General features: G+C 42.4%; 1 protein-coding gene and 1 pseudogene across 1 annotated transcript in view; one reads left to right on the top strand and one right to left on the bottom strand.

The window, feature by feature from the left end:
• PTPN20 (protein tyrosine phosphatase non-receptor type 20) overlaps window positions 1–19,632 on the bottom strand; it is a 40,352-nt gene that overhangs the window by 8,207 nt on the left and 12,513 nt on the right. The window contains exons 4-5 of the mRNA XM_045570639.1: window positions 9,160–9,494; window positions 4,254–4,469 (exon numbers count right to left, since the gene is read on the bottom strand). Of these exons, the coding sequence (XP_045426595.1) occupies window positions 4,254–4,469; window positions 9,160–9,494 (551 nt within the window). The remainder of the gene's footprint in view (window positions 1–4,253; window positions 4,470–9,159; window positions 9,495–19,632) is intronic.
• On the top strand, window positions 13,533–14,049 carry LOC118732186 (annotated as a pseudogene).

The raw sequence follows: 19,632 nt of genomic DNA, 5'->3' as shown, positions 1-19,632 counted from the left end.
CTAAATAGATTGAGTGATATACGATGTTCATAGATTAAAATATTCAACATAGTAAAGATGTCAATTCTCCCCAAACTAATCTAGATTTAAAGCAATTCCTATAAAAATCCCTGCAAGATTTTCTGTAGACATTGAAAACTTGTAAAATTTATATGGGAAGGCACAGATCCTATAATTGTTAAAACAATTTCAAAAAAAAAAAAAAAAAAAGAATGTGAGAGAAATAACTCTACCTGGTGTTAGGGCCTACAATATAACTACAATAATCCAAAGTGTGGCATTGGTAAAAGGATAGACACATGAATCAAAGGAACAGAATACAGAACCAAAAATAGGCTCATATAAACATGCCCAATGATTTATGACAAAGATGCAAAAGCAATTCAATAATGGAAGAATGGCCTTTTCTACAAAAAACAAAACAAAAACTATCTATCTATCTATAAAAGCCTAAGCGGCCATTAAGACCGAACAACTGGAACTACCAGAATGACCAGTTAACCGGTTGCTATGATGCGTATTGACTATCAGGGGGCAGACAATGATACAGGAACTTGCCCCTGGTGGTCAGTGGGCTCCCACAGCCAACCTCCTGCAGCTGGCCAACCTCCCCCAGTCCCTTCCTGTGGCCACCAACTTCCTGCGGTCCCTCCTCCTGGACAGCTGGCCAACCTCCCACAGTCCCTCCCCCAACCCTTCCCCCAGCTGGCAGGCCTTGATCAGCCTGGCCCCAATCAGCCCTGATTGCCGGCCAGGCCTAGAGACCCCACCCATGCACAAATTTTGTGCACCAGGCCTCTAGTGCTGGAATAATTGAACATCTGTAGGGGAAAAGAAAAGAAGAGAAGGGAAGGGAAGGGGAGGGGAGGGGAGGGGAGAGAGGGGAAGGGGGGTAGAGGGAGAGGAGGGATGGGGAGGGGGAGGGGAGGGAAGGGGGAGGGGAGGGAAGGGGGAAGGGGAAGGAGAGGGGGAGGAGAAGGGGAGGGGGAAGGGAAAGGGAGGGGGAGGGGAAAGGGAGGAGAAAGGGAGGGGGAGGGAAGGAGAAAATCAACCTTGATCTAAAATTCCACCTTATACAAAAAAATTAATCCAAAATAGATTATGGACTAAAATGTAAAAGATAAAACTATAGAACTTTCAGAATACAGCTGAGAACTAACTCTTTGGGACCTAGGCTGATGAGTACTTACACTTGGCACCAACAGCATGAAATCCTGTGGGGGGGGGGGGGCGTTAAATTTATAATTTATGGGTAGAAAAACTATGGAAATAAATTTGTATTTAACCTAAACTTACTGATGGCAGAAGAAGCTTCTGGACTGGGCTATCAGGAAAAGCACAGCTTTCTGAATGGAGCTGTGGTGAGTGACCACGTGACGATCATGGAAATGAAGTAGAGAAACAAAGGCCACAAAAGCTCATGGTAATTTTACCTGGAATTATAATTCCTTACTTACTTTAAGGAGTTTTATAGCCATTATGTATTGTGAATTGCTAAAACCACACTAGTGCTATCATTTAGTAATCATTGTATTATTATTTATTGGTATTAACCTATTTTTGCCTACCATTATATGTGACAAAAAAGTTAAAGGACCACTTTCTAATGACTCCATAGCTTAACAAGTTCATGGATTAGTTAATGCTGTGCAGTGGAACTAATTTATGAGACAGAAGTAGCAAATCATTTACCATTGTAACTAATAAACACATAGATAATGCTTACAGTGATGCTTTCAGTATATGTGGTATTTAAACATAATGAGAACTAAGGAAGTCTTTCTTTTCTCAGTGTGATTACTGACCAACACAACTAGCTCTCCACTGTATAAAAATGCAAAGTACAACATCATCAACAAATGTTGCTCAGAGTGTAACTTTCGTGAAGGATTATGTTTTGATAGTAGAGTTGCAATGACCAGAAAACAGTCGAAGGTAGTGACACAGATTAATTTATGCCAGAAGGCAAATCAACACACGGCTTCATTAAGACAGTGTTGGTTAAGAAACAATAACAAAAATAAAACAACAACAACAAAAAAAAAAACACGGGCTGGATTAACTCAACTGTGTGCTTAGTGGTGCAGTGAGAATTTGGACTACTCACTTCCCTACATGATTGACAGCTGGTGACTGCCCATGAGTGGCTGCTATTGCTGCAGGTGGTGTGAAGGAAAGCTGTGTGCAGAATGTCTGAACTCAGAACAACCTCAGTGTCTCCAGAGTTTCAGGGATTTTAAGAAGGCTTGATTAACAATGGAAATAGTCTAAAAATAACAATTAATGAAAATAAATAGATAGTTACATATTCTTAAGATGTTCATATCCTTTAGCATTAAGTTAATCCTAAATGTCAGAGGTCAAACTTGTCCAGCCACATGTGGCTGTATGCAGCTTGCAACATGTAAGCCTCCCCATGCGAATTCACAGCACACGCATGGTCTGCACCTGCTCACACAGCCAGCACACTGCTCATGCTCCTAGACCATATAGCAATGCACCAAACTGCCCTGAGTGTTTCTAAAAGCTTCCTCTCAATTCCTATAAAGCAATTTCTGCACATATCAAACATGCACAGACTGCTGCTGGCCAAGGCCACATCTCACAGAGCTCTGGTGAAAAGCATTTCTGAAGAGCAGAGAGGGGCATCAGTACGAATATTTGTCAGCTCAAGGCTTTATGGAAAACCAATAAGGAAACAATGGTGTATTTCTTATTTTTGAACCATTATATGTCATCAAGTCCAAGGCATTCTTGATTGTAAAATCCATCATTTTATGTACACTGTCAATTAAGCAGACAGATGACATTATAAAACACATTTAGGATTTAAAGAAGGTACAATGTGGGAAAAAGAGTGCTTCTAAGGGTTATGAAATAGAATATTTACAGTTTTACAGTTTATATAAGGGATATAAAATAAAGATAAATATAAACAAACTACTTAAGAAATTATGATGAAAATATATAAAAGAAAAATTATACTAACGCATTTTCTGCTAACAGGACAAAAGGTAACATCAGACTCACTTAGCATTTTTTAGAACATTTATCTTTTTTTGGCCAGCCAGTTTATATTTATTCTATGTGATAAAGCCCTAGTTTACTCTGGAAAATCATTCCTCTCCTATTTTCAACCAAAAGGCCTGGCACAGCCCTCACTGGCCTACACTAACCAGCATCTCCCACAGGACTAGTTCAGGGAAGGGGCAGTCTCAATCGGAACTCAGTCAGAAACAGTGAAATGCTAGGAGGTACTGGGCTCAGATTCTGAAAAGAAGGAAAACTGCTTGCTCTTGTCCTTCAGGAGTGACCAGGAGAGGTCATTTCCCTATCCTCCCACATCATGCAGCCTGAGGTCGGTGAGGTCCAGGGCCCAGGCGGCATCTGCTGTCACTGGTACAACTACCCAGAGACTGAGAAGAGTCTGACACCTGCTTCAACAACGACCTAACTTCAGCACTGTTTGCCGGGCGTGCCCACAGCCCATCCATCTGGACTGAGCCTCAGGGTCACACTCCTGGGCTTGACTGTGGTCAGAGCCCTGCCAGCTCAGTGCATACATGCCTACCTTCACTGCTGCAGTGCAGAATGCTCAGCAAGTGGCCTGCTTGGCCACAAATCTAAAATCACATTCCCTCATCAGTGTAACCAATAATAAAGGCAAAACAGTATAATCACTACATGTCTAAATTAAGAGGAAAGCAAAAACTTGCTAATGAATAACTCAAACCCAACAATATTATTATCCATATTTTATATATGAGCAAACTTGGTTGCAGAGAGGATGAACAATTCGCACAAAAGCACCAAAAGTCTACAGTGTGTGGCAAAACTGGCAGTCACTCCCAGAGCCTCTCAGTCACTCTGAAGTCTGCATTGTTTTCAACGTGCTACATGCATGCCGTCTGTTCATTCCAAACAGGCACATGTCACCAACCTTCTCCAACAAGGCTGGGAAGAGGCCCCTGGGGGTGGAAGGCAGAGAAAGGAAGATGCACTCTCACTCAGTGTGTATGTACTATGTTCTAAGCCATTCGTTTCATTATGAGCTTCACTCCTCACACCACCTCCAGGAACCTGCAGCAGTTAAGGAGCAGGTACCCAAAGCTCATGTCTATTTTACTAAGTAGCTCCTAGTGACTAAGTTGCTCTTCATAGCTAACTAAACATTAGTCAGTCTTCAGTGTTAGAAGACTGCTGCAAGTGGAGTTTTACTGACTTGGGTTTAGATGCGTAATTCCTACACTTACTGGGAAATTGTTCTCAATGGCGCAGAACACCACGTCCACACAGATGAACACCCCGGTTCGGCCCACTCCCGCGCTGCAGTGAACCACGATGGGCCCTGTCACCTGGCTGCTCCTCACGCTGCGGACATACTGTATGAAACCATCTGGTGGCGAAGGAGTGCCGTGGTCTGGCCAGTTGGTGAACTGCAACTGTTTTATAAAGTGCTTAGTTCTTGTCTGTTGAGAGAGAAAGGAGGTAGGAAAGAGGGAGAAAGAAAGAAGGGAGAGATAGAGAAGACAAATATATCAACCTCTTATATTAAAGGCATCATTTTAATTTCTAATATACCAGAAATAATAATCCTATCTAATAGAAGAGTAATATGCAAATTAACCATCATTCTGCTATACCCACAAGCAATGCCCACCAGCAATGTCCACCAGCCAATCCGAGTGAGTATGCAAATTAACCCCAAGATAGCTGCGGGCACAGAGAGCAGGAGGGAGGCTTGGGTTTCCCTGGCAATGGAGGAAGCCAAGCTTTTCACATACTCTGGCCAGCCAAGGGTACAAAGTTTCAATTATAGAAGGTAAATAAATTCCAACAGAAATGGCATCAGCCAGGGAGTTGCAGAGAGCTGGAGGCTATGATTGCTTCCGGAGATGGAGGAAGCCAAGCTTTGCAGCCCTGGCCAGTTCAGGTCTTCACTCCAGGCTAAAAAGTTTCAATTATAGAAGATAAATAAATCCCAGATACCAGGGCCTCCGCTTGGATCACCAGGGCATGGCCGGCCTGCAAACCACCACAGGCCCCTTGCCTAGGCCACCCCACACCCCAAGGGAACCCCCACCCTGATCCAGGACACCCTTCAGCGCAAACCAACTGGCCCCCACCCATGCACCAGACCTCTATCCTATCTAATAAAAGAGTAATATACAGATTGAGCATCACTCCAAACACAAGATGGCTGCCCCCATGTGGTCAAAGATCCTGCCCCCATGTGGACACAAGATGGCCACCACAAGATGACCAGCAGGAAGGGGTGATCAACCCTGCAGGGGAGGGCAGTTAGGGGTGACCAGGCCGGCAGAGGAAGGAAGTTTGGGACAAACAGGCTGGTAGGGGAGCAGTTAGGCATCAATCAGACTATCAGGAAAGTGGTTAGGAGTGATCAGGCTGGCAGGCAGAAGCAGTTAGGGGCAATCAGGAAGTTAACCAGGAAATCAGTTGGGAGCCAGAAGTCCTGGATTGTGAGAGGGATATCCAACTGCTCATTTCATGCAGTCGGACATCCCTCGAGGGGTCCCAGATTGGAGAGGATGCAGGATTGGCCGAGGGACACACCGCCCGCCCCCCCCCCCCCCCCCGCTCTTCCCTGCCCCCTCCCCCCCTCCCCCGTGCATGAATTTTGTGCACCAGACCTCAAGTGATAATAATAATAATGGCTATAGGTACTACAATAATAAACATAAGAATATTAATAGGTAACATGAATTGGGCACTTGTTATGTTCCAGGTACTGTGCATTATCGCATTTAATCCTCACATCAGTGTTTAGAGGTGGCGCTATTTATCCTCATTTTAGAGAAAAAGAAGTAAGGATTAGCATGACTACTAGGTCTGAAGGCTCACAGGTCCAGAGCTGAGATTATCAAATAGGCCTCCTGAATCCAAGTCTACTATCTTTCTTCTGCACCATGAGGTTACAGAAAAAGCAGGAATTCAGATGGCCCAACATGTTATGAATAATATAGAATAGCAATCTACCTTAGCTTAATTGTCAGTAAATTAATTAAAATGGGTCTGTGCTATCAAGTTGCTTGATTGTCCTCTGGCAATGAGGACACAGTGCTGAGCTCCTGGGTGTGGAGTCATGAAACTCCTCAAGACTGACAGGTAAAGCACATTGAGTTTTCTAATCATCCCTTCCAAAGGGATGGTCCTCATCCAGGGCCAGCCCTCCTTTGTTTCACTGGTGACCAGTGGATCTTCAGGATGGGTTTATCACTCCTCCCCTGCTGCCCTAGTGCACCATTTTTCTTGAGTTCCAAATAGATCAAGTTTGAATCATCAGTGCCTAAAAGTCAGTGATGAAAATGATCCATGAAAATCCTGTGAAGGCTTGAAGTTTAGGGTAACTCTCACCCTATCACATATTTCAAGGACTAAATCTCTCCATGGAGAGTTGCTTTCCTGACTGGCCCAGTGCAGTGATGACAGGCCACTGGTGCAGATTCTCCAAACAGAACCACATGGATCTGAGGCTTGTGGGGCCCAGCCCAAAGGCCAACATCCTGTTCCCCTTTGCCAAGACTCTGTAAGTGTATTCCAGAACTTGAGTTCGTGCAGACAGACCATGCATCTGTGCCTCATGTCTGGCCTACATTTTCCAAGCATGCTGCCCTCTCCGGCGATGGCAGGCATCATTCCCCATTTGGACGTGGCTGTTGTCTTCCTTCCATGCCAGCCTACAAGTTCTCTAAGACTTGAGACTGTGTTGCTTTATATCCCAGCCCCTGACATGCTACCTGGTTAATAGGAAGGAATCAACAGGTATCAGGGGAATGAGGGATGAGGAGAGTGCCCAAACACATAGGACAAGCTTGGTACCCAGCACACAGCCAGCAAGCTCTGCATCCATGTCAGCCATTGTTATTCCTTGCTCCTCATTCTGGGCTCAGAACTCCTCATTCTCAAGTCTTCCTTTACCATCCCTCCCTCCCTACTCCTCTCTCTCTCAACTTCTTCCTTTGTATTCAGGGCCACCATCCCACAATAATATCTTAGAAACAACAATTACCTTCCTAAATGTTTCTTCCCTTTTCTTGCCTTGCCTTGCCTCCCACAGGCACTTTACTGTCTGTGGTGCTCTGATGAAGGCCACCTGTCTCCTGTGCCCCACATACCACAGAGCACAGATACTAGGTTACATATGGCTTGCTGCCCACTCCCATTTCCAATTCACTATTCCTTCTCCTTGAAAAAAACACACACAAAAAAACCCCTTTCCTTTTGAGTTTCCAGACCTCCTAGCTTCATCTTCTCATTGTTATAACCCAGTAGCTGGACCTCCTGCTTGATCTACATTCACAGCACATCCTGACCTTCTCTCTACCACAGGTTCTGACACCATCCGGGGCACAGTCAAGGTCCCCATAATACCACTGACATTTTAACTCACAGCACCTTTATTTCTCTCTTGAAGAGGAGAGACTCCTTCCTCCTAGTCCTCACAGTGGTGAGCATTTCCTGGACTTCCTACCACCACCTGCAATGTCAGGGATCAAAAAGTTTCCAGTTCTTAAAATCGACCATCACTGTCTGACCAGAAGCTTGTATGCTAGCAACCCATTTGTGCTTCACTTCAATGCAACCAAATGCACTCTCCTGTCCCTTGTGTCCTCCACTTACTCCTATTTGACTGGCCACTAATTCCATTAATCTCTCTAAGTTAAGACTTCATGACTAATTATCAGAATCATTCTCTTACAAACTGTCAACTCCCTTTATCATTTGAATCTTGCCACAGATTATAGACAATATCCCACCCTGGGCCAGTCCCATAACTGATGGACAGAAATCCCATAGTCTGGCTGTGGAGAAGAATATAATCACATAGTTGCATATTTTATTGCAATTAAAAATGTATAGCTTCCAACCTCAGCACCTCCAAAAACCCTTTTTCTAGTCATTATGCTCCGATCAAATCAACTTCTTTGGTGATGACTCCAAATCTCATCACTTTTTTCAAGCTCCCTGTTTAACTCCCATCCCTTCATTCTTGTGTAACACACATCACGTACCTGATAATCAAATCTACTTAGAGAGGTTAACTCATCACTTCCTCCTATAAATCATTGATTTTTCTATTTTCCGAGTCTATAAAGCAAGAATTCTGTGTATTACTCCAGACAACACTCCCCAACAGAACTTCCTACAATGACGCAGATGTTCTATATATGTGCTGCCCAATATGGTGGCCTCTGGTAACATGACCACTGCAACTGGCTACCATATTATCGATACACAGCATAATTTTGACCACTCCTTCTGTCACTTATAAGTCATAAGTCATATATAAGTCTGTCAATTTTATCTAAAAAAAAAATACCAAAGTCTCTGTTTTCAATCTCAATACCAACTTCCCTAGAGACAATGCACTTTCTTACTAAAATTCTTCAATGTCTCTCAATTATCTTCATAATAAAGTTTGGCTCCTTCACTAAAATCCAAGAAATTTCAAGTCTGGTTTTCCCCTGCTTACTTTCTGTAGCCTCATCTCATCTCTCATTACTCTGGTACTGCAATTTTATGTCCCAGAAACATTTAACTACTTACATTTCTTCATATATACCTTGTTCCGTTTTATATCTTGATCATTTGCTCCCTCTTTCCATCTTTCTCATTTGTGAAATTCTCAATTCAGATGCCATTACCTCCAGCAAACCTTCCCAAAACCACAAGTAATGCTAAGTACATCCCTCCAAAGCTCCCAAACCCTCCACATGGGTCTCAATATTACCACTGAGCACACCAAACTCTCCACCACTCAATAAGCAGTGCCTGGCACATGACTAATATATTGTACATTCAGATGACTAACATACTTTCACATGACTAACATACCTTAAGGACTCAGTACACATCTGTCACCCTTGGCAGAAGCAGCCCAAGTACATCCCAGAATTAGGCAACTTTCGATACTCTCTCACTCCATTCCCCCTTCCATTCCTTCCTCTCTCCAGCCAGAGTTTGATTAAGCACAAGTAGAAATGGGGGTTTTAGTTTCTAGTTCCAGAGAGAAATAAAATTAAGTTATTTAAAAAGTATCCCAGTCTATATGCTACCCTACGCCTAACTTCTTGTCCTGACATGCATGCTTATATAGTGAAATATGTATCTGATACTGATTTTTAAAAAACTTACAGATTTCCTCACAACTTGAAATAATCGAATGGTGAAATATGGAAGGATCTGGTAGTTCTCCAGGAAGATACGACAGTGTTTCAGTTCCAAAGGCTTCTTCATAGAAACGGGCCAGTAATGGTGGCATTTGGCAATCCCGCCTTCTATCTCTCTGGTTATCATGACAATAACATTAGAGTTATTTTCCAAAATCATTTGCCAAAAGTCATCTGTGGTACTTGGCAGTGGCCCTTGGGTACCGATATAGAAATACTCTTGTCCACCATTGATTATCCTAATATAACTAGCATTAATGTAGTCCTTGTTTTCTCCGAGAGGAACACGTGTTGAATCATCTATTACAAAACAGAAACATCTGGTAGATAAGGAAAAGCAGGAGATGTAATACACCTAGACTTCCTGAAAGCATTTAATGCAGATAAATACATTGATCTCTTTGACCAATAGAGAAGAAGGTATATCTTTGAGTCCATAAATTTAAATTCTTCCCTCCCCAAAACCTAAGAAGTATACAAGTAGGGAAGTTATTTGTTTTAAACTGGCCATAGCCCAGTGCATGAAATTCATGCACATTAAAAGGGGATTAATTAGAGAAAATAATTTAATATTGCTGTTTGCCCATTCTCTATAATAGAAGTTTCAGAGATGAAAGAAAATTAGTAAAATGTATATGGAAATCCTCCTGTCAGAATCTGGGGTGCACCATGGGACCCAGAGTCAAGTCCCCACCCACCCACATGTGCCTCAAAATCACATGAGACCCAGACTTGCCGGCTCTTGCCCTCATTAGGCTAGATCCAGACCTGGCCAGTCCCACCCTTGTCAAGCCCTGCCTCAGGTTCCCTGGTCTGGTGACAGGACAAAGGGCGTGGCCTGGGGTCCCCCAGCCCAGACTAGGGTGGGGGGCATGTATTGAGATACCCTGCCAAACCCCACTGGGTGAGGGGCATGGCCTGAGGTTCCCCATCAAGCCTCACCAGGCAGGAGGACACAGCCTCAGGTCCCCTGTCAAGCCCTGCTGGGCAGGGGGTGCGGCCTGAGTTCCCCTGACCCAGCACTGGGGATGCACCTTGAGGTCCCCCGTCAAACCCTGCTGAATGGTGAGCACGGCCTGAAGTCCCACGTTAAGCCCCGCTGGGTGGGGGGTGTGGCCTCAGTTCTCCTGGCCTGGCACTGGGGTGGGGAGCACGGCCTGAAGTCCCACGTTAAGCCCCGCTGGGTGGGGGTGTGGCCTCAGTTCTGGCCTGGCACTGGGGTGGGAGGGGTGGCCTGAGGTCCCCTGTAAAGCCCTGCCATTGGAGGATGCAGCCGGAGTTCCTCCGTCAAGCCCCATGGGGTGAAGGAGGGCATAGCCGCTGGTCTGTGCCGATTGCTCCTTAAGGCTCCTTATGGCAACTTGGCCTCAGCTGTGGGTGCAGCCTTCTTTGTGATGGAGTGATGGTCAATTAGCATATACCCTCTTTATTATAATAGATAGGATAACTTTCTACTAAACAGAGAAGGATGTCACCAGTATCCAGATACTGAGAGATTTCTGGTATGCAGGCACAGGTGGGATTAGGTCAAAAGAGGGGCCTGCTAGTCTACAACAGAACACAGCCAAGAAGGAGCCCTCCGAGGGAGCCAGTGGAGAGCAGCCCCAGAAATCTGGGGAACCTGCAAGCCCAAAACAGCAGAGCCAGTGGAAAACTCAGCAACAATAACTGAGAACAAAGGCAGTTGACCAAATACAAACACTAGCATAACAGAATCGTATCAATTCCACAGACATGCAGCCAACCCTCTGAACGTCCATCCTCAGTTTCACTGGTAAAGTGGAAATTGCTAATCAAAGCAGAGGGATTATGGGAAAAAGGATGCTATGAAGGGCATTTTCTCCAAGCAACATGGGACTCGTCTGACATCAAGTATTACAACAAATATGAGACGGAAAAGCAATAGCTTGACTCACTAACAAACTTCACCGGCCCAGGAATGGAGTTACAGTGACACCTGGAGCTCTGGCTCTCCCATGGCTCTTCACAGAGAGGATGAAAACCTCAACAAAGGAGGGGCCTGCCCGCCCAGCCGGGAGCCATCACACCAGCAGTCTGTCCCTATGACCCCAAGTCATTGGGACCTCTTATTTAACAAATATGCTATGATAAGATAATTGAGGTACCACCTCACAACTGCCAGATGGCTACTGTCAATAAGTCAACAAACAACAAGTGCTATGGAAGATAGAGATAAAGGAAACCCTGGTGCACTGCTGGTGGGAATGCAGACTGGTACAGCCACTATGGAAAACAGTATGGAATTTACTTTAAAAATTAAAAATAGAACTGCCATTTGACCCAGCAATCCCATTTCTAGGAATATATCCTAAGAAGCCCAAAACACTGATCAGAAAAAATATAGGCACCATAAATAGCAGTACTATTTATATTAGCTAATATCTAGAAACAACCCAAGTGGCCATCAGATGAGTGGATAAAAAAGCTGTGGTACATTTTCATAATTGAATACTATGCAGCTAAAAAAAAAAGAAGGATCTCTTACCTTTGAAACAGCATGGAGGGACCTGGAGAGTATTATGCTGAGTGAAATAAGCCAGTCAGAGAAAGACAAATATCACATGATCTCACTTAAATATAGAATCTAATGAACATAATAAACTGATGAACACAATAGGTCCAGAGGCACAGAACCATAGAACAGACTGACATATCTTTAGAGGATGGGGGTGGGAAGGCAGGAAAATTTTAACTAAAGAACTCAGGTACACAGACAATAGTGTGGTGAAGGCCTGGGATGGGATAGGGTCTTGGTAGAGGGAGGCAAAAGGTGTGGAAAAATTGGGGAACATCTAAAATACTTGCAACATCAAGATTTATACACATATGTACATATCCTATTTAATAAAGAAGGACTATGCTAACTGACCCTCATGCAGTCACAAAGATGGTGGTGCCCACAGCCAATAAGGCGGGAATACACTAATTAACTGCCTGCTTTCAAAGATGGTGGCATCCACAGCCAATAAAAAGGGAGTATGCTAATTGACTACCGTGCCCTCAACGATGCAGCGCCCACAGCCACAAGGTGGCAGCACCTAGTCCCCTCAGCTCAGCCAGCAGTGGCAACAACAGAGGTGTGATGGGACGTTGCCTTCCCCTGCTCGCAGGGTTGCCTCCTGCTTCTGTGGGCTCCCAGACTTTGAGAGAGGCAGGCTATGCTGAGGGACCCCCCTTCCAGTGCATGAATTTTCATGCACCAGGCCTCTAGTTCTATATGATAAAAGCCTAATATGCAAATCAACTAAAGAGCAGAACAACTGGTTGCTATGATGCACACTGACCACCAGGGAGCAGATGCTCAACACAGGAGCTGCCCCCAGCCCACAGGCCCCAAATCATCGAAATGGGTGCCAGTGGGGGCCCTCATTACCCCACCGGTTGCCCCACAGATCTGCCCTGATCACCAGCCAGGCCTAGGGACCCTACCTGTGCACAAATTTCATGCACCTGGCCTCTAGTATACATATACACATATATATACATACTAGAGGCCCTGAGCATGAGACTTGTGTATGGGAAAGGTCCCTAGGTCTGGCTGGCGATCAAGGCCAAAGGGGGCCTTCTGGCTGTCAACCAGAGCCTCTCTTCCCTGGCTGATGGCTGCTGGCTTCTGGCTGCTGGCCGGGGCCTTCCTTAGTTCCACACCACCCCCTGGTGATCAGCGCACATCATAATGAGCAACTGAACTCCCAGTCTCCCAAACTCCCGATGGGACAATTTGCATATTAGGCTTTTATATCTATATCTATATCTATATTTATCTATAGATAGATAGATATGATATATATAGAGAGAGATATGATATATACAGATATATAGATAGATATATAGATATAAAGATATAGATATATATAGATATAGATATGAAAGTAGTTATAAACAAAGGTTGTCAGGTTTTACTTCAAAATCCCAGGGCTTCATTTTAACTTAATTACCTCTTTAAAGGCCCTATCACCAAGTACACCCACATTCTGAGGTCCTGAGGGTTAGGACTTTAACATACAAATTTTGGAGGAACTCAATTCAGCCTCTAATGTACAGTATATACTCCTTTGATTGGATTTTTCACTGCAGATAATTTTTTTTTATATATATACAACATTACTGTGTGTTCTTGAATACATCATTAGTTTCCAATATTTTATTGCTGAGTAGAAATTCCATTGTGTGAGCATACCACATTTGTTTATCCACACTGCGTTGTTTTTAATTGGGGGCTATAGCAAATAAAACATATGTGAGTATTTGTATGCAAGTCTGTATGCAGACATTGATGTAGCTGCCAAGCTGAGTCTCCGAGTGTGAATGCTTATTCTCACTCAGCTGGTCTGCCCAAGACCTCCTGATGTCAGCCCTAGATCCCCAGGCGGCCCCATTTCCTCTCCAACAAGATGAAAGAAACTATCATGAACCAAGAGAAAATCGCCAACTTCAGGCACAAGTGCGCATGGGTGGGAAAGGAACTGCAGGTAGAAAGAAGGTGGTGGTTCACAGAACAGCTAGAGAAGATGATAAAACATTTCAGTTCCCCTTAAAGAAGTCAGGGGTAAGCAGTATCTCTGGTATTGAAGAGGTAAATATGTTCACAAATCATGATAGGCCATGCTGAGACAAAGCAGATGACAGAAATGCTACCTTGCATCTTAAACCAGCTTGGGTAGACACTGGTTTAAGGAGACTGGCTGAAGCTCTGCCCAAACAGTAAGTGGGTAGAAAAGCACCGCTTGCTACTGGAGAGATAATGATGAAGTTCCAGATCTTGTGAGGATCTGATGAGGCTTCCAAGAATGAAGCAAACCGAATTGAGTCAACTATAAGAGGACAAACTTGAAGTTTCTGGGAACTGCTAAATTTTTCAAATTTGTTTATGGATCTGATAAAATCTAGAGCTCTAATATTTTTCAGCCGATGTTCCCGGACATTTACAGCTCTTTTAAGTTTTTGCTTTATACATAAATCATTGTTTGCAGCTAATTAAGCTGAAGAAGCTTGGGAATAAACTTTAAAACAGGTTAATAAAATTATATTACAGAATTTTATTAAAGATTTAACATGGTAGTAGCATGTAACAAAAGTGCTATAAAGTTTTCATGTTTGAGAACATCCCTTCAGTAGCCCTCAGGGCTTCCATGGTTTATGTGATTGGTGTAATTTTAATATGAGAATAGAATATTCCTTAGTGGGAGAGCAAGGTTTTTCCCCCCTCTTAATGTTGTCTGTATCATAAGCATGCACTGAGTGCCATGGTATATGTAATTTTCTCTCATTTTATTCTCAATCAATGAAGTAGGAACTAGTTACTCTATTTAGTAAATGTAACTGGAAGTTACTTTAAAAAAAAAAGTGAAAGTAGTTCATCCCTTCTGTTATATTCATAAGATATTCTGTAAGATACCTGGGGAAAAAAGTAGTAAAAACATCACTTTGTCTTTTATTCTTAACTGATAATAGTAAATTAATAATATTACTTTTTTTTCTTTAAATTAACATACAGTAAAATTGACCTGTGTATGCAGTTGTAAGGATTTTAACACAAACGTGCAATTGCCACCAGAACAATGTCATCACCCCAGAAAGGCTCCTCAATAATAGAGCTATTTAAAAATTCTGTATTAGCAATTACAATGTTGAAGCAACTTAACGATTTTATAAATGGCAATTGGTGCAACCTGCACAGTGGGTTCAGGATGAGCCAGTGACACAATGAATACATTACACCAGAAATATGAATTTTGGAAGGCATGGGGGACCAGGTGGAAACTTCTTTCATGAAGAGGCTCACCAAGTGTGGTTAGTCTGCTTTTATTCACTTTGAATACACATTTACCCTTTAGCAATGCATACAGGAGCAAAGGTAAAGTTTTGGTATACAATGTGAAGATTATCAGGTCAGGAAACTGCCTCAAGCCATTGCGATCACAGCAGGGTAGACTTGTGCTGAATATCAAAGTCTATTGGCTTTCCAATGTCTCTTTTGTACTTTTATGCTAATTGCTGTTTGCTTTAGCTTCTGGCATTTCCCTCTTTTTCTTTTCTTAATCTTGAAAAGTGTAGGCCCTCTGTAGGGCTTGAGTTTTGTTTTGTTTTGTTTTGTCTTTTTGGTGTTTTTTGTTTTTGTTTTTTAAGACTTTTCATTCCACATCTGCAGACTAGAAATAAGCAGAAAAGACCAACAAGGAGACAGATAATAGTGGTTATGCTAAGAGGCAAAAACAGGATTGAATTCTTTCATGTCTTTTTAAAATTCCTGCCAGGCATCTAAGGAACTGGTCTGTAAGTTTGCCTGGGGCTGCTGGAAGTACTCATCTGTCTGCAGCTACAAGTAAAGGTTGAGGCTCCAGGTGCAAGTCCTCATTAGTTTGGTCAGTTCATCCTGCGAATTCAAATTTAATGTTCCTTGCAGGAATCCACAGGTGCTTGGAGGAATTTGTGGAAATACAAAAGCATATTCTCGACCAATGGTTAATAAAGGGTTGGGATCTTTCCATAAACCAGATTCAGGGTCCTTCCATTTGACCAAGCCTTTTTCCTTTGGCTCATTATGACACCAGTGTAACTCCACTGGTGTCTTGCCATCAGTGTTACTGAAAGGGCAGGGCGGGTCTCACTCCTCATAATGAAAGGGCAGGGTGGGGCTATGCTCCATTTTATGTAACTTTTCCCTAGCCCTCACCCAACCAATCAGGGTCAGCCAAAGCAGTGACATCACCAGCCCTTTGATCTGTTGAAGCTCGTGTTCTTCTGCCACACCGCTGTTGGTATAAGTGGGACAGAGCCCATGCTAGCATGGAACACAGACTTTCTGTTACTGCATCAGACTCGGCTCCCTGGCAGTCTTTGGGGATCACGAAATCTGGGCATAACATTTGGGGGCTCATCCAAGATCCCCAAGACCCTGAAGGACCCCGATCCAGAGAGTCCGACTGGCCACGGTAAGTGTGTGTGTGTGTGTGTGTGTGTGTGTGGGTGCATGCACACACGCTTGTGTAAGCTGGCTCTGGAGGGACATGGAATCCACTCCTTGTGTAAGCACTCTGGAGCTATGTGGAATCCCTTCATGTCGGTAGTGCCCAAAGAGGTCTAGGGAGACGCACTGCTGGAAGACCACAAGCCGCAGGATTCGGAAGACATTCCAACCTCCCAGGAGGGACGTGGAATCCCCTCACAGGCAGGAGAGACGTGGAATCCTCTCCCAGGACAAGGTGGTCACTTCCACCAACTGGCATGAGGCTGACGTCTGAGTTTTCTTCTAAGGAGTTGAAATATTGATGTTGGGCTCCCTCATCTTGTTGGTTGTGATTTTCAGTGTTGTGGAGGTCTGGTAGACTTGTTCTAGTGAGTGGCCAGCTTTCAATGTCTGATGGCCACCAGAGGGCCACCGGTTGGCGTGAGGCCGTCGTCTAGCTTTCGGTTTTGCTTCCATGGAGTTGGAAGACTGTTCTTAGGGGCCCTCTGTCTGTTTCTGTGTTGTTTGTATGTTTGTAAAAGTAAGGGTTTCAGTTTGCTCTTGTTTATAAATTTGCTACTCTCTCCCTCCAGAGTAGGGGTGTCGAACTCAATCAGAGAAGGGGCCAAAATCTAAAATCCAGCCTAAATCGCGGGCCGAATGGTTTACTGAACAGTCATAAACTGTCATTGTGATGGAAACGCAGTGGAGTGCAATGATGACAGCACGGTGCGGGCCACATTGCAAGGCCTGGCGGGATGGATTTGGCCCTCGGGCCTTGTGTTTGACACATGTGCTCCATAGCATTAGGAGGTGGGGGAGGGGAGACACGTAGCGATCCAATGTGGACGCCACTTCCCAAGAAAGCTTTTATGCATCAGGGATTTCTGTACTCATGTAGGGGGGAAATGCCAGTTTAAAAACGAGTGCACATAGTTTTTGAGCTGGGTTTAACTCTTTGCTGTGTACAGAATAAAAACCCAATTGACTGTTTTTAACCTTATAGTTGGAGTAGATGAATACAGGATTGTCTCCCAAGGCATTTTTAAGCAGCCCTTTTGAAATTCCAGACCTGAGGCAAGTAACCAGCAGAAAGTAGATAGCAGGTTTAACAGGTAATACAATTTCCGCCAACAGCTAAATGGCTACACCTTTTGCTAGCCAAGGGACAAGTTTACATGTGAATACCTACAAGTTTGCTTCTCGGTTTCCCCGGGCAGAAAAATACATGGTTTAAAGTTAATTATTAGATTTTAAAGAACTGGTAAATATTTGACTTGTAAGCTCTGAAGGTTTTGCGATTCGGATTGAATTGGGAGAAGTTCTATAATTGTGGTAACTAAATGCCTAGAGTATAGCAACTTGTTTTTGAGAAAATAAAATGTGTTTTCTCTTAATTAAGAATTCAAGATATATTACTTGTTTGGTCTGATTTAAAAAAAGAAACCTTTTTTTAGGGCTAAGTGCTCTGACACATAGCAAATTGCCCCGAGTGGCCACTGGGATTCCTTTTTTCCCAGGGGTGCTTGCTCTCTGTCAGAGGGGAATCGGCCCGCCTAATAACTAAATGTCTATGTTTTATTAATTTAAAAGTATGAAGCTTTAACAATTGTGGTCCAAAAGGTTAAAAGCAGGGACCAAATTCTAAAGTTAACTACTGTTTGTCTCAATTGGCCATTTAAGTTTGATGTGATTAATGATTACAGTACATTGTAAAATCTTTAGAAGAAAAGGAAAATATTTTGTGGACCACTTGGTCCTTGTGTGTGTGTGTCAACTCTTAAGTTATAGTTTTAAAATCAGTAATATTAATGAAAATACCCTCAAGCAGAGAGGCTTTTCAGAAAGGTCAGTGAGTCTGATTACAATGTAGGGGTCACTGGTTCCCCTACTAGCAGGAGGCAAGCGTCTTTCCCAGTGGTAACAGAGAGTGGACTGCCAGATGGAAATGCCTGGGTGGGAGCACCTCCTTTGCCACCTGGGACCCAAGCCATTTACTTCTAAACAGCATTATTTTTGGCTAGTGTTTATTTGCAATATATGCAAATTTTACTTGGCACTTTATTAGAACAAATTGCTCATAAAATATTGGTTTCTCATATAAAAGAGTTTATATAATACCTTGATTATATTGTGAAAAGCTAACTTAAGTAGAGTATGCTCCTTTATTGAAAAAAAAAGCAAATATATATTTTATACATGATGTACAGATGCCACCCCATCCCCCAACCAATCTGAAGAGCAGATGGGTGGGGGTCTGAGGCATTATGTATGCGCCTGTTTTGAAATTCTGTTGCTGAATATTCTGATTTCCTGTCAAGCTTAGAGACTTGAACCTTTATAACATTTAAAATACATGTACATAAATAGAATATAGCTATTAATTTTTATTTGACAAAGCTTCCCACATAATTTCAAGTATATTAGATCAGCCTAATTTAGTTCAAAAATATTTCTCTTAAGAAGAGAGAATAAATCCTTGAATAGTATAGGGCCTTTGAAATGTCCCAAAGCTATCTCTTGGTAAAGTCTTGAAATTTAAATTAATATTAAAAATTTGGTTTGAATAATAAGAATTAATTCTTTTTTTTTTAAATCAGGCCAATAACATATTACATCTTAGGTTGAAATTTTACCACACATAGTACACAGACACACAAACACATAAAGTCTATATTTTTAACTAATTTTTCCAGAGAAAATGAAAAAATTATTTTCCTCAAAAATGAATGTTATTACAATCATATAAATTCTCCCAACTTAGTTTGAACTTTTAACTTTAGAAGCCTTCAATTTTTGGTGGTAATTTAAATACTTAGAATTTTTCAGATTAGTAATATATTCATATTTTAATAGATATTAGAAATAAAATACATGAAATATTAAATTAATAGATTTAATTCATCCTCTAGGTTCTCCATATGAGGCAAACTTAGATTAATTCATGTTTCAGTATCCTGCCACTTCAAAATACCCAGATATTTAATAATTTTTATTATTTAATTCAGCAAACTCCAAAGTTTAAAGTTATCTAAGATTTTGGAAAACTATGTTTAGCCATATATAATTACCACTGAAAAAGATTTACCATATAACCTTTGTTTTAGTTATATGTTTTTTGCCTTAACAACTTTGAAATCTTAAAGCCAATTATTATTACCCAAGGCATTTTCCTTGGCAAATTCTGTAGTAGAGATAACTCATTGGCTTTCAGTAGTTTAGTCTTAAAGTACTACTTTATTTTATTTTTCTTTATTAAATCAAAAAACAAAACAAAACAAAAACAAACAAACAAACAAACAAACAAAAACACAGAAGTGCCCCTGGGACTTGGGAGTTAATCATGGAATGTTATTATTATTATTACGTCCATTATTATTCAAGAACTTCCCATTATCATAGAAACATCAGCCTTGTTGCCTAAACCCAGTCTGTATATTTTCCTTGTGTCATTTTCACCAGCTTCCA

This window comes from Pipistrellus kuhlii, unplaced genomic scaffold (genome assembly GCF_014108245.1).
Source record: "Pipistrellus kuhlii isolate mPipKuh1 unplaced genomic scaffold, mPipKuh1.p scaffold_m20_p_35, whole genome shotgun sequence".
NCBI classification, from domain to species: Eukaryota; Metazoa; Chordata; class Mammalia; order Chiroptera; family Vespertilionidae; genus Pipistrellus; species Pipistrellus kuhlii.
Note: the sequence above shows the minus strand (reverse complement) of the source record. Positions and strands in the feature narration are given on the sequence as shown.